Raw genomic sequence first — 15468 nt, forward strand, 5'->3', positions numbered from 1 at the left:
TGTTCTGTGTACGTCTGTGTCTTTGCATGTTTGAGTTTCTTGTTTTCTGTCACTCTGTATTGTGAATTATGTTCTCATGGTTGGTCTTTTGTTACTCCCTCGAGTCTAGTTTCTTGTGTTCCAAGCTTAGTATTTCCGTCTGCGTATTTTGGTTCTTAGAGTCCTCAGCTTTATGGTTTATGTCTGTGTTTCTTAGTTGCTGTCTCCACCGTGTCAAGTTCGCGTGTCTGTGTTATACTTCCTGTTTTACTTTGAAGGTCTGGGTCTTATGTGAATGTGTCCTGCTTTGCTTCCTTGTCTCGTCAGTCCTGATTTCTCCCAGCTGTGCCCTCCTTCTGTGTCTCATTCCCCTCGTTACTTCCCAGTGTATTTAAACCCTGTGTTTCTCTGAGTCAGTGTCGTGTCGTCCCTCATGCTGTGTGGATCTCCCTGTGAGTTTAGTTTGTCATTTTCCAGTTTAGTTTAGTATGACTTTCCCCTGCCAGCAATAAAGCTGAGTTCGTTGTGTCTAAACCTCGTGCCTGAGTGCCTGCATTTTGGGTCCAACTCCTGCCTGCCGCACAGCGATTCATGACAACATTTTATTAGGTACATGTAGCTAGTAATGGGTTGGAACAACTTTTGCCCTCAGAGCTGCTTTAATTCTTCATGTCATAGATTCAACAACGACCTGGAAACATTCCTCAGAGATTTTGATCCATTCTCCATCAACTGCTGCAACCATCAAGCAGTTGTTGCAGTTTTTGCCAGTGTTGCATCCAGGATGCAAAACCTGTTCTAACTTATCCCAAAGGCAGAAGAGATCTGTTGACTGTGGAGGCCATTTGAGTACAGTGAGCTCATTGTGATGTTCAAAAAAACAGTTTGAACATCACAATGATGAGCTTTGGCATGGCACGTTACCCTGACAGAAGCAGCCATCATAAGATGGGTACTCTCTGTTCATAAATATAAGGACATGGTCAGCAACATTACTCAGGCAGGCTGCGGTGTTTAAAAAAGGCTCAGTTGGTACTAAGGGGCCCAAGTGTGCCAAGAAAGTATCCCAAACACCATTACACTACCATCAGCAGCCGGAACTGTTGATAAAAGACAGGATGGAGCCATGCTTTTATGTCATGTCTGCCAAATTCTGACCCAACCATCTAAATGTGGCAGCAAAATCGAGACTCATCAGACCAGGCAATATTTTCGAATCTACATTTTCTGTGAATGCCAGCCTCGGTTTCCTTAGCATATAGGAGTGGCATCTGGTGTGGTGCTGTGTTTCATTTAGTTACCTAAGAACTTGTCTCATTTAAAGATATTGATCTCTCCTCCTTGGGATGTTAAAATCAATCCCAGCATCCTCATTAATAGTTACAGCCTTGAGTTTACAGGCTGACATATTAATCAGTTAATTAAACCAATAATCCTCAGGCTGATGTATAATGAAAATCATTTGTTGTAAATAAAGAGCAATGCATGATACGTCACTGATAAACCAGTGACGTATCATGCATTGCTCTTTTTTTTTTTTTTATTAACATTCACAATACATATGAACTCACTTTTAAGGCAAAGGTTTCATTTGGTTTCATTCAGATGATGGTTCCTACCTTCATTTCTACGTCTCCTCGTAATTGGAGATCAAAGTAACCAAACTCATCGAGCACTTCTTTGGTGGCCGAGGACACGTGGATCTTTAAGGCTAGAAGAGACATCAAACACAGCGTGAATGACAAATAACAGCTCACATATCTGCTTTCATCTCCAACCTCAAGATAACAGCTCACAGGAAAACTGTGGAGATGAGCCAATGCATCAAAATGCTAACGGTGATGAAAATCTGTATTGTTTTGTTCTAATAATGCACACAGTGCAGGGACGTGAGACGCAATTCTTGCCCATGAAGCTGCATGCTGCACTGTTAATCGCTGGCTAAGGGCCCTTAGCTGTAAGTGCCATCAATTATTTAGCAGAGGAGGCACAAAACAGGAAGGACCTCAGCAGTTAATCGATACATCTGAAGATTCACTCGCAAAATATCCAGTTATAGATTCATAACACGGTACTGCTGTCACTGCCAGTTAAGAAAAGAAATGTCAGCACAAACAGCATCAGATGCAGCAGGTCACCGCGGCTTATAATTAGCTCACAAATCAGATTTTTCCTCAGGAGTGCTTCCATCAAAACTCATTAAGAAATGAGTCAGAGACAGAGATGAACAGGTCCTGCGTGCGGTGATAAAGGGTCTATTATTTACTGCTGTTAATTCTGGAAGTCTGGTTCTTGTTTGTTCAATGGGACACGTCCAAAATGTCAACCTCAGTGTTGTTTCCTGATTTGCCAGCCTACAGCTAAAGCATACATCTTTAATTAATAAAAAAAATCAGTGCACAATTTAATTTTGGATTTTCTCTAAAGTAATTAAAGATGTTGTACAATCATTCTACCCTGGAAAAAGAACAGTTCAAAGAAATCATTACAAGCCCAAAATCATTATGAAATTCATGCGCATGATGGTTATAAGTAAATGTTTGATTATAACTGTGTCTCACATAGTGATATGACCCTTTACAGTTTACCCAAAAGGCATGTTTTCAAGTTTGGGGTTAGTCCTGTATCTCAGGAAAAAAAAATCAGCTTATTCTAAAGGGGTGAGGTGGGAAGCGCTGACTACTTTTTCATTACTTATAATTTAAACATCAACGGGCCCAGGATAGATCCTTGTGGGATCCCTGTGGATTTTGCAATTTGACAAATTGAGATTTGTTTAGAAATATACGGTTATATCAGTTTAAGCATTAAAAAACATAAGCTAGATGTGGAAAAAAATAAAGTGAATATAAAGACGCCAAATTTCAACCCACTACAAGGAAGGTCTGTAACTTGGAAAACATTAAAGCTATTTTACTTTTAAAAAATCAGCCTATTCTGAAGTTGTATGCTTAACCTCATAAGACCTGAACTCTTTCATGGCATGCATTTTTTATTTTTCTTTGCTATTTGGGCTGATTGGGACCTAAAGAATGTAAAAACAAAGAATTACCAGATTTTTTTTTTTTTTTACCTAATTTTTGTTTGTGAGAAAAATGAGATCCACATATGAGGACATTTATTTAAAATTTTGATAGAACAGTGGCAGTATAATCCTCGTAAGTGCATATCAGGCCCTTGTAGAGAAAACTTAAGTATTTTGGTCTAGACGTCCCAAAATGTGATGTCCACATATGTGGACGCCAGGTCCTAGGAGGTTAAAAAAGTTCTCATTTCAGTTTCCCATTAAAAAAGCTTTTCAAATATTCAACTAAACCAAATGCAGTACCAAGTTTGGGATTTTCTATATGTACAGATGGGTGGCAAATTAAAGGGAAAGCCAACAGTAAGATTCAAAGACAAAAACAACTGGATCACAATAATTCATCCTTAAGAGACTAATGTCGCATTCAGACCAAACACAAAGCAAAGTTTTCATGCAGCTCAGTTCATTTAAAGAATTTATGCTATTTTCCCCTGTCTGATGTCAACAGAAGCAAACCTGTGTTTGTGTAAATATTTCAATTTTAAATTTGCCTCATGCTACAGTGCGGATTCGCCCGACACAACTTTATCTGCCTTGTTAAGACTGGTGTGATTTCCAAAAGCCAAGAAGCACATCAAGCTAGATGTTGGCCAGTCTGTTCGTGCATTTATTTTGTGTTTCTTATTCTGTTTTTTTTCTTCTATCTAATAGTAGCTTATTTTTTTCCTGCTATCATAATGTAGCATGTTTGCACTGGTCGTCTTGGTTTTCAGTTACTTCTAGTCTTCTTTTTGCTCATCTTTTGTCTTTCTCCTGTCTCTGTGGCCATGTTTGGTAATAGTAACAGACAAAACTTTTGTCTTTTTGTTATTTCCTATTTTAATTGGAAGAAAAGCTTTCTTTTATTTCCTGTTGCTGTTTCCCTCCTCTGTGAATGTCCGCCCCACCTTCATTGTTTTTACCTGTGGCTAATCTTGTGTTTTATGTGTTTATGGCATCTTTTTTAAATTCAAGGGTACTTTTAATAATATGGCTTGATGCTTTATTCACAGACCAACAAACAGGTAAAGAAAGTTTGCTCATCTACGATGAGTTGTCATTATGGTTAATTTATTCCAGCTGTCTGCCAAACCTCTACATTAAAGTTAAAAGGAAATGCATCTGTGTCTTCCTCCTCTCTTCTGTCCTCGTGATCCATTTAAGACATCCTTCATCCTGGAGTACTGAGATTAACTTACACAGTCACAGGGAGAAGGACGGAGGAGATAAGGAGGCACAGATTAGAGAAATGGGAAAGAAGCCTTTAGTCCTGTCTCCGGTTTTCTTTTTGTCAGAGAGTCGCCTTTTCTCCCTGTTAGCCTCCTGTTTCTAGTTTCTGTCTTCTATGCTTTCATGTTTCCCAGTTTTTGTTTTCTCCTTTTGTTGCTTACCGTTGGACTTTGTGTTATCGGCTTTGTTTCTGTTTGAGTTTTTCTTTATGGACCTTATCACCAGCAGTGCAAAAAGTGTTTAAAAGAAGTGAAAAGTTAATTAAATACAGAGCAGCTGCAATACAAGAATAAGAATAAGCTACGAATCCTTTTTAACTTCAACACTGCAAAGATTTGTACGAAGCGTGTTACTCCTTCTGTTGAAAACACAGATTTACGTAGTAACGCCAGCTTTACATCCAACAGACAGCAGAGAGGAAAAACCCAGTGACACTCACCCTCTCCATTCGACTCCATCCGGGATGCCGTGTTGACAGTATCTCCAAACAAACAGTATCTGGGCATTTTCAGCCCCACCACGCCGGCACACACTGGGCCTGTAAAACAAACACTAAATATAGTCAGATTTTACCAAGGAAAAACAATCATCATACCTGAGGAGCTGGGAAGCTCTGTCATTACCACACCTCAGGGGAAATGTTAAATATGAAGACAGAGGTGTGAGTGAAAGGAAACTGCTCTAAATTACAGTGACGACACTGAGTGCCAGCCTATGCATGTTGGATCGTTTCAGCTGCTGAACTAGAACATAAACAGTGCCTCTATGAGCTGACACAGTCTAAATACTGTGCAAGAAGCTTCTTATAAGTTACGTCAAATTAAAAAAAACAAAAACAAGGGGGGCTCTTGTGCTCATTTCCAGCTCCTAATTTCTACTCTTGGACTGGAGGGTTTTTTTTAGACATTTTAGACATTCATCTTCTGTCTGAAGTAAGACATTTTAGCTCCTCTCCTTTTAAGCCAACTTTCTTCATCAGCCACTTCGGAGCACAGAGTTCCTGAGATGACCATATTAGCAGTGTCCTTTTTCATTGACATCATATGGAGCTAAGAGTAGAAAAAATACTCTAAACAGAGCATTTAGAGCTGTTCAGCTCACAGAATCTATTTGTACATATTTCATTGTCATGTTTAAGATGAGCCTCCACCACTCTGGCAATGCATATATGACAGAAAATGAGTAAAAGAATAACATCCCCCCCTTTAAACTCCATCTGTTTGGGTATTCGAAGAATGGAATTTACAAAGGCTCTGGATACTGTTAGCTAATCTCATGCCCTGGATAACACATGTTTCTTTTATAGTCCAAAAACTATTAATTTATTTTTTATGTTTTTGCCAGGATACACATGAAGAATCACTCAACAGTTATTAAAAAGCATTTAAGTGGGGGCGTTCAGAAATCAGAACCCGGAGACTTAAAGAGACACATGAGGCTGACTAATTTTATTGCATGAAAAGCAGTTAGAATAATTCAGCCTTTCTACAAGCGCCTCGCTCATCTAGTTTTAGAGGAGTGAGTGTGTGGAGACAGAGAAATGTGCCTTGCTTAGTTCCCAATAATGTCTGAACAAGCTGTCACAATTGCAGGATTCAGGTAGCCTGATTCAGCTTTTTGAATCTTTGATTTGTTCAAAAAGGTCACGGTCGTTCTTTTTACCAGGGAGCTTCCCATCTGGGGCCAATTAACTTTCGATAGACTCAAAGAGCATTTAATAATGAGATTGTGATCTTCTGCCACGGTGGGGAAAGTAGCCACATCAATGGAATAACAGCAACAGAAAAAAGTCTCAAAAAAGCGGGTGAGCATGGAAGAGACCAATGCAACTGTACCTACCGCTTTTTGTTATTCTGTTGTCCCATATGTGATCTGATCAGGTATTGTTGACTTATTTAACCTTTCAAGGCAATTTTTTTAGGGTTTCCGATAATCACTCTGATCATCGATGACCTCCAAAGTGATCGTTAACTATTTGCTGGTCTTCCTATCCATGGATTTAATCTTATTATAATCGTACTATTATTTATTATTAGCGTAGCATTAAATTTAATCTGCCAGTCTGTAGTTTCATGTTGGTGTCTACTGACTGTGATTGCCCGTTCAGTACCATTTTTTCCTCCTACGTCTTTCTTCTGCTACCAGTCGAATTGACTGGGAGAGAATGGATCATCTCGACCACCAGCTGGTGTTTTGTAATGGTGACGAGCAGTGCAGACACACCAGCACAAGTACAAAATGCTGGCACTGGTGGTGGTCACTTGCATGGCCTATATCACCGAAGTCATTTTATATCATAGGTCACATACAACCCACTTTGATCTTAAGTGGGCTGGACTAAAGAGACTCCCCTTTCTGTCAGCCTAAGTTTAACTACGTATTAGCTACCTATTATAAAAAAAACAAAAGTTTCTATATTAGATAGTGGAAAAACAGGAACTTTTCTGTCATCAATTTTGTTATTTATTACATAATTACCTTCCTGTAGTATAAATAGCAATGTCTAACCAACTCTTTATCAGTAGGAAGAATTTATGAAAATACAGTTAAAAGTCCAAAGTTATTGCCTTCTTTCAAATTTTTCCACTGTCATCCAGAATGGAGTGCTTGCAGGGCCAGTACTGACCCCCAGGCCTTTTGTTTGGCACACCTAATAATGTTTCAGGGTTAGGTAAATTACAGAATTTTCCCTGGGAGGGCTTTGGGGTATACCCTTAAATCACATGTGTCAAACATAAGGCCCGGGGCCAGAATCAGGCCGGCAAAAACTCCAATCTGGCCCACTGGAGATCTTTGGAAAATGTGAAGGAGAACATGCATTTTGGACTTTTAACTATATTTTCATAAATTTTACAGCTTGTCCTATTGATGAAGGTGTTACACCCCGGCCTAGGCAACCGGGGTGCAACGCAGGAAAATAAAAATAAAGCAAAACACACGAGAAAAAAAACTAAAGCTCTCCACCAAAATCCCAAAACGAAGGTGTCTCAAACGAAAATATTAACAAACCCATTCACAACTATTTACAACAGACTATCTATTTACAACAAACACACCAAACTATTTACAACACGGGGGAGATCGCGACCATGACATACTGAAACACAAGGCTTAAATACATAGAAGGAGCAATCAGGGAATGGACCACAGGAGGGAAACACAGCTGGGGCAAATTAGAACTGACGAGACAGGGAAAACGTAAACTGAACACACTAAAATAACACAGACTTTCAAAGTAAAGCAGGAAATACATAACAGTCACGCAAAAACAAAACACTGACACACCGAAACGTAACATTTCCCCCTACCCAAAAATCAAACATGTAACCCCAAGTGAAATGTTTGATCAAAACCGGATGAAGGCTGGTGGAGGCTGGAGCGGTCCCACGGACCCTCCAGCAGACGACGAAGGCTGGGGCGGTCCCACGGACCCTCCAGCGAAGGCGGATGAAGGCTGGAGCGGTCCCACGGACCCTCCAGCGAAGGCAGACGAAGGCTGGAGCGGTGCCTCGGACCCTCCAGCGAAGACAAACGAAGACTGAAGCGGTGCCTCGGACCCTCCAGCAAAGGCAGACGAAGGCCGGAGCGGTGCCTCGGACCCTCCAGCGAAGGCGGACGAAGGCTGAAGCGGTCCCTCCAACGGACCCTCCAGCGAAGACGGACGAAGGCTGATGAAGGCTGGAGCGGTCCCACTGACCCTCCAGCAGACGATGAAAGCTGGAGCGGTGCCTCGGACCCTCCAGCGAAGACAAACGAAGACTGAAGCGGTGCCTCGGACCCTCCAGCAAAGGCAGACGAAGGCTGAAGCGGTCCCTCCAACGGACCCTCCAGCGAAGACGGACGAAGGCTGATGAAGGCTGGAGCGGTCCTCGGACCCTCCAGCGAAGACAGACGAAGGCTGGAGCGGTGCCTCGGACCCTCCAGCGAAGACAAACGAAGACTGAAGCGGTGCCTCGGACCCTCCAGCAAAGGCAGACGAAGGCCGGAGCGGTGCCTCGGACCCTCCAGCGAAGGCGGACGAAGGCTGAAGCGGTCCCTCCAACGGACCCTCCAGCGAAGACGGACGAAGGCTGATGAAGGCTGGAGCGGTCCCACTGACCCTCCAGCAGACGACGAAGGCTGGAGCGGTGCCTCGGACCCTCCAGCGAAGACAAACGAAGACTGAAGCGGTGCCTCGGACCCTCCAGCAAAGGCAGACGAGCAGCCCACCAGCTGCACACACGGACACGCAGCCCACCAGCTGCACACACGGACACGCAGCCCACCAGCTGCACACACGGACACGCAGCCCACCAGCTGCAGAAGGCTGGAGCGGTCCCTCGGATCCTCCAGCGAAGGCGGATGAAGGCTGGAGCGGTCCCACGGACCCTCCAGCAGACGACGAAGGCTGAGGCGGTCCCTCGGACCCCCCAGCGAAGGCAAATGAAGACTGAAGCGGTCCCACGGACCCTCCAGCGGAGGCAGATGAAACTGATGGAGGCTGGAGCGGTCCCCCTGACCCTCCAGCAGACGACGAAGGCTGGAGTGGTCCCACGGACCCTCCAACGAAGGCGGATGAAGGCTGGAGCGGTCCCTCGGACGCTCCAGTGAAGGCGGATGAGCAGCTCACTAGCTGCACACACGGACACGCAGCCCACCAGCTGCACACACGGACACGCAGCCCACCAGCTGCACACACGGACACGCAGCCCACCAGCTGCAGAAGGCTGGAGCGGTCCCTCGGATCCTCCAGCGAAGGCGGATGAAGGCTGGAGCGGTCCCTCGGATCCTCCAGCGAAGGCGGATGAAGGCTGGAGCGGTCCCTCGGATCCTCCAGCGAAGACAGACGAGCAGCTCACTAGCTGCACACATAGACATGCAGCCCACCAGCTGCAGAAGGCTGGAGCGGTCCCTCGGATCCTCCAGCGAAGGCGGATGAAGGCTGGAGCGGTCCCTCGGATCCTCCAGCGAAGACAGACGGAGGCTGAAGCGGTCCTCGGACCCTCCAGCGAAGACAGAAGGCCGAAGCTGTCCCTCCTTCGGACCCTCCACCGATCCCGGACGAGCCCCCATATGTTACACCCCGGCCTAGGCAACCGGGGTGCAACGCAGGAAAATAAAAATAAAGCAAAACACACGAGAAAAAAAACTAAAGCTCTCCACCAAAATCCCAAAACGAAGGTGTCTCAAACGAAAATATTAACAAACCCATTCACAACTATTTACAACAGACTATTTATTTACAACAAACACACCAAACTATTTACAACACGGGGGAGATCGCGACCATGACATACTGAAACACAAGGCTTAAATACATAGAAGGAGCAATCAGGGAATGGACCACAGGAGGGAAACACAGCTGGGGCAAATTAGAACTGACGAGACAGGGAAAACGTAAACTGAACACACTAAAATAACACAGACTTTCAAAGTAAAGCAGGAAATACATAACAGTCACGCAAAAACAAAACACTGACACACCGAAACGTAACAAAGGCCTCAACCATAGGTGTCCATACTACACCAAAGTAATAGACAAACAAATAAACAGTTTTCATTTAAACTAAATAAATACAAATAATAAGAGAGGAAAACAATGTTCCAACATGAGAAGTTCTGTTTTGTATTCATTGTAAACACTCTGTGTTTTCCCCTCTTCTTTTTTTCTCTGTAAACTATATCCACAAATACTCAATAAAAATATTTTGAATGAATACATAAAATAAAATTTTTTGTTAATTAAAAAAACTTTCTGCTTTATAATTAAAGGACAGTATGGGCAATGAGAACCTTTAATTTAACACATTTATTTCTTTCAGTTTAAGCCCAAAGAGTTGTGCTGTAACATTTCTTCCATTAAGCAGAGCAGCGTTTCCTTATCATATAGTAAAACTGAGACGTGCTGTTGATATTGCACTTCTTTATATTGAGATATCGCAGGGATTAAATGTGCAGCTACTGGATTTTCACGGATGGCCCTGATGTAAAATGAATTTGACTTCCCACTCTTAAATTGCAGGAAAAACATATAAGAAACAGTAATGCTGGCACAAATAACAAATAATAATAATTGATACCTCTGTGACCTCCCTGCTGCTGATAGTATTGGATATTAGAATAGAATAGAATAATCCTTTAATTGTCCCACAAGGGGAAATTTGGTTGTAACAGCAGCCAGAAAGACACATATACACATATTGACTGGATACTGACTATACAGAAGCTCTCCCAACTTTAATATCGAGGATAAGGCTTCCTGTTCCATCTAGCTAACGGTCCCTGTTTAGAAAAGCACATCTAATTAAAGCAAAACTATTGCGATGACTGTTGATGGCATTTCATTACAGATGTAGTCACTCATTTGCTCTTCATATGTTTATGTTTACCTGCATGTTACTAAATCGTGCTGCAAATGCAAACCTTGAAGCTTCTGATACTAAAACTGGACCAAAACATGTTTTTGTGGTGAAGTAAACAAGAAAACTGGAACCCTGCAGGTTTTACATTTTCCACTTGTGAGTTAAGACTCACCTGTGTGTATGCCTATCCTGAGTCTCAGCTGGTCGTTGGGTCTGTGTCGGATCTTGAACGTTTTGACCTGCTCTAACAGGGCCAGCGACATCCCGGCGATCTCTCTGGCGTGGAGTTTGCCGTTCCGCACCGGCAGCCCAGACACTACCATGTAGGCGTCACCAATGGTCTCAACCTGAGGGACCAATCACAAGAAGATCAGTTTTAACCTTCGAGTAAATAAGTCAACTAATTATTTCTATGAGCTGCTGTGATGTTTTTACTTTTAACATTATCTGCTTTGATTTTTGCCTATAAAAGTTGGCTGAAAGGGAGATAAAACTGCTTATTTCAGACAGAGGATGAAGGGAGGGGCTACACACATCCTTCTTATGCAAAGCTACTATAATAGACTCCTCACTGATTATCCCGACGTACCTTGTATACATCAAAGTTGTCGATGATTGCATCAAAACACGTGTACAGATCGTTGAGCAGCGTGACAACCTGTAGAGAGAGAAGTTTTCATGATTCTGTGTTTTCAGTGCAGCAAGAAAAGATAAGAGGTGGAAGTTTTTAGCTCATATCCTGTTTCTCAACCCAAAGCATTATGAGTTAATGAAAAATGTAGAAGTGCACGCTGTAAATCCAGCACTGGGCGCCCTGTTTTCTTTTGTTGAAAGGCTGACAGACTGGGAGACGAGCGCGTCTGTAAAAACCTCAGAGCTGCTCGCATTATTTCTGTCCCTGGACGATTTCCAGGCTTTGAGGCTTACTGAAAAACACAAATACGAGACGATAAATCAAATCCACAGATGGAATATTACAAACGCACAATCTGTCTTAAATTTAGGAAATTGAATTGGCTCGTAATAGTCGAAATGTAGCGGTAATGTCACCGGCTGGCTGTTTATTCAGAGGCCATTATTATTATTTGGGCTTCATATTAGATGTTCGGTTTTTTATTCCTTTTTTTTTTTTTTTTTTTACAGCTGTTTTCTGAACCTAAAAAAAAAAAAAAAACCCATTTGAAGCAGGGACATTTGGTCCTGAGTGAACTGTGATGAACCAGGATATAATTTCCGACCTATTTGTTGTCAAGTTCTTGAGTTTTCTAAGTATTAGGTTTTGCTTGGGAAGTGGCCAGGAAGCATCTGCGTGGCAGCTGGATTAAGAGCTCATTGAATTCTCTAAATATTAAGAAAAGGTGCTTCAGTGCTTTGTTTATTACCTCCTTTAGCAGAGGATGCATTAAACAAACCCTTTATGAAAGGAAAGCTCATGCAGTTGCTTCATTCAAAGACACATGAAATGAAATGACTAGTATAACCGACATCATGTAAATTACAGCTATATTTTCTATCTAATGGTAAAACCTGATAATATGAAGATGTGCTCTCTATAAAAAAAAACAAAACATATTTTATACAGATTTTATATTTAAATATTTTTTTAAAATTATCTTATAAAGCTCCGGGCCATGGTAGCCGCAGTCTAATGGTGAATTTATGTCACAGCGCTTGTGTCCACTGTGTAGGTCTACACAGGGAGATTTGAAAACGTGCTTGTGTGCAGTTTCCAAAAATCAGCAGCACATAGCTCGACACTGGATGAGTGTAGGTCAGATGCTAATTGGTTGATAAGCTAAAGAGAACTGAGAAGGGAGCGACAGTGGAAGTTACCACGAAGAGAAAAAAATCGCAAAGATTTTTAAAAAAGCACCTTGAGAAGCACAAATGTATGGAGGGCCAGGGGTGTCAAAATAAATCAACGAAATTCATCAATAAATAGTGAATAAAATGTGTAAATAAATGATTAAAATTGGAAATTTATTAAACGTTTTAAAACAAATGAGTTTATAGTGATTTATACATGTAATTATTATTCCCAATTGTAATTAATTCATGACATTTAATTTATTATTTAATTATGTATTAGTTTAATTCACTTTGGCACTTGTGGCCCTCCATACAATGATGATGATGATCTGCAGTGAAAACAACAACAACAACAACAACAACAACAACAACAACAACAACAACAACAACAGCAGCAGCAGCAGCAAGAATCGCCAGGAGAGGTTGTTTGTGATACTGCCCCCTGGTGAAGGCAAACAGCTACAACATGTGGACGACAGTCTGCAAAGCTGTCTGTAGCCTGTGATTAGAAACACTGCAGAACTAATATTAACACAAGTAACAAATAATTTTTTATTCTTTTTTTTTTTTGGGGAGATGGGGTTGCTGCCTTTATTAGATGAGATTAGTGCAGCGAAGAGGAGATGAAATGGGGACAGAGAGAGATTGGGGGAAGTCACGCAGTGACCGGCTTCAGGTCAGCGTCACATTTAGCTTTGCAGCATATGGCTGCCTCCTGGACCTGTAAGCCAAACCAGCATCCAGGAAATAAGGACATTTCTACAGAACGTCACTTTCTCTGCCATTTGGGAATCTGAGCTCCTGCACTGACCCTCTCACAAACTGTAACCCGGTGCACAACAACACCAGAGCATGGCGCTTGCCAGCAGTTGTGACTCATTTTTAATACAAACCTCCATTCACAAAAGTGATAACAACGAACTGCCAGTAAACAGAGATGTCTGAATCTCCTTCTGTCCAACCATATCCTTCAGGTGTTCCCAAGACATTCCCAAAGCATAATCTCTCAGCTGGCTTGTGTCCTAGCTTTACCCAAGTATAGCCTTACTAAAATCCCTCACCTAGGAGGGGCTCAGGGCCCTCGTCAGATGCTCACGCCATTTCAACTGTCCTCTATGTGAAGGAGTAGTGGCTCCACACTGAGCTCCTCCCAAATAACCAAGATCCTCATTCTATGTATGTGTCATATATGTGTCGTATCTGTTGATCAGGCACTGCAAATTATTTAATCCCAACACTGTCTGCTGTCACCAGGGAGCAGTGTCACAAACAAGTTGTCTCTGGGCTACTCTTGCTCATGCTGTTGGACCTTTAGCCAGCTGTGGAGAAGACAGAAGTTACAACATCTAAAAAGACCTTCCTTGTAGTAAAGTGAAGCTGAGTGTTACAGAAACCATGATACTAATATCTGACTGCATACCGACTTTGCTGTCGTCGTGGAAGTACAAGCGCAATGTGTGAAATATTGTGGAAAAACCTGAAAACACCCTTTGATTTATGTGTACATATGTCACTGAGTGTGCTAGTGGAGCATCAGAAACAAAACAATGACCCACTCATCACAGTGTTGCTCTTTGCTGTGCTGCTGATCAAAGCTCTGATAATTACAACTTTCAACACTAGGAGTGAAATATTTCTTTTAACATAGTACTCCCGGGTTAATTAGTGCTTTGTTTTGTCTGGAAATGTGTTTGTACTCTACTATCGTATCCATATGTAATTGATTCTATTTCATATTTTACTATTGAGAAGCACTTTGGTGTACCTCTGGTCTTTAAATGTACTATATAAATAAAGTATTGATTGATTACATGATTTAAATTACTGCTTCTCTGTGGCATTTACACTGTAGGAAAACAAACAGCTGCCACTTAAACACCAGATTAATGATTTCTGTGGCCCGACACATATACCTGTAATCCACACACCTTTCAGCTGCATACAGTATATTTATACCATATATAGCTTCATTATAGAGAAAATCTTGTGGTAGGCAAGACAGCTGACTCCTTCATTTTACTGCAGAATCCGCACTGGCTGACTCTGGGTGCAGGTGACATCCATCACATGTCCAAAAAAAGCACTTTGGGTGAATGATGAGCCTCAGGAATAATCTACAGCATTCTGAAAATGGCTGTTTGGGTGCACACAGAGCCGCTATAATTACAGGTCAGGATGAGGTGAAGAGTTTGATTGACAGGGGGATTTTGGCATTGTGTGTGTGTGACCTGACAGGATTGGCTCCAGAGCTTAACCAGGGCTGGGGAAAGAAAAAAGTTCCTTTACCTCCGAAGTACATTTTTTCATTAGCAGTAATATAGATGTAATATCTGAAACTACTTCTTCTTTAACCCTTGTTGTCTTCTAAGCAATGCATTTTTTCTTTATATAGAAATTAGGTGTTTGTAAGCAGTTATAAGTATTTATTGTGTAACAGGGAACAGTTTTTCCTTTGGGTATCAAGCAAAGGGGAAAGGAATGTGTATCTGGAGTTCCTCTAGTGGCCACTTGGGGCTGGCTCCCCCCAAAAATTGAATTCCCATAGAGTCTCATGTTGAAATGCCCAACTTTACTATTGCTTAGCAATCTACTATTGACCAAAGCAATCACAGAATGTTTTTCCATTCAGGACTGTATACATCTTCCCCAACTGGTATACCACTTTCCAACTAGTTGGGGAATAATCATTTTTCCCTAGTGACTGGTGGTTGCCAGTAGGTTGCCAACCAGTCTCTAGGATGATGCGCTAACACAGCAGGGGTAAATCCATCATCTATGAGATCCTGTAAAGGGGATGCGGCCACAATTAAAACATCTGTGCTTTCTCTGCTTTCCATGTGAAAAGTCAAGATGTCTGCTTTGGAAAAAAGGTCTACAAGGCCTTTTTTATTCTTTCTTTTTTAGCTTTGTCAAATAACATAACCTTTTCTTCAGCACACTGGAAGAGAAACACATTTTGGTTTTTTCTCAGGGTGATTCCAGTTCACCTGACAGTGTGATATTATCCATTAGCAGACATATCTTCCAGATGAAGTCTAGAAACCA

At 42.0% G+C, this 15468-nt stretch overlaps 1 protein-coding gene across 2 annotated transcripts in view; it reads right to left on the reverse strand.

Annotated features, from left to right (window-relative positions):
- The window catches only part of npr2 (natriuretic peptide receptor 2), a 95728-nt gene that overhangs the window by 957 nt on the left and 79303 nt on the right, over positions 1-15468 (reverse strand). Inside the window, exons 18-21 of one of the 2 annotated variants that reach the window (XM_086300166.1) lie at positions 11204-11272; positions 10787-10961; positions 4713-4811; positions 1599-1690 (exon numbers count right to left, since the gene is read on the reverse strand). In XM_086300166.1, the coding sequence (XP_086156292.1) occupies positions 1599-1690; positions 4713-4811; positions 10787-10961; positions 11204-11272 (435 nt within the window). Of the gene's footprint in view, positions 1-1598; positions 1691-1749; positions 4812-10786; positions 10962-11203; positions 11273-15468 lie in introns of those variants that run through there. The other variant, XM_086300167.1, reaches the window with a different exon arrangement.

Source organism: Aulonocara sp. 'chitande type north' Nkhata Bay, linkage group LG7, assembly GCF_057382095.1.
Source record: "Aulonocara sp. 'chitande type north' Nkhata Bay isolate Kocher_YH1m ecotype deep benthic linkage group LG7, A_spYH_male_GT1.1, whole genome shotgun sequence".
NCBI classification, from domain to species: domain Eukaryota; kingdom Metazoa; phylum Chordata; class Actinopteri; order Cichliformes; family Cichlidae; genus Aulonocara; species Aulonocara sp. 'chitande type north' Nkhata Bay.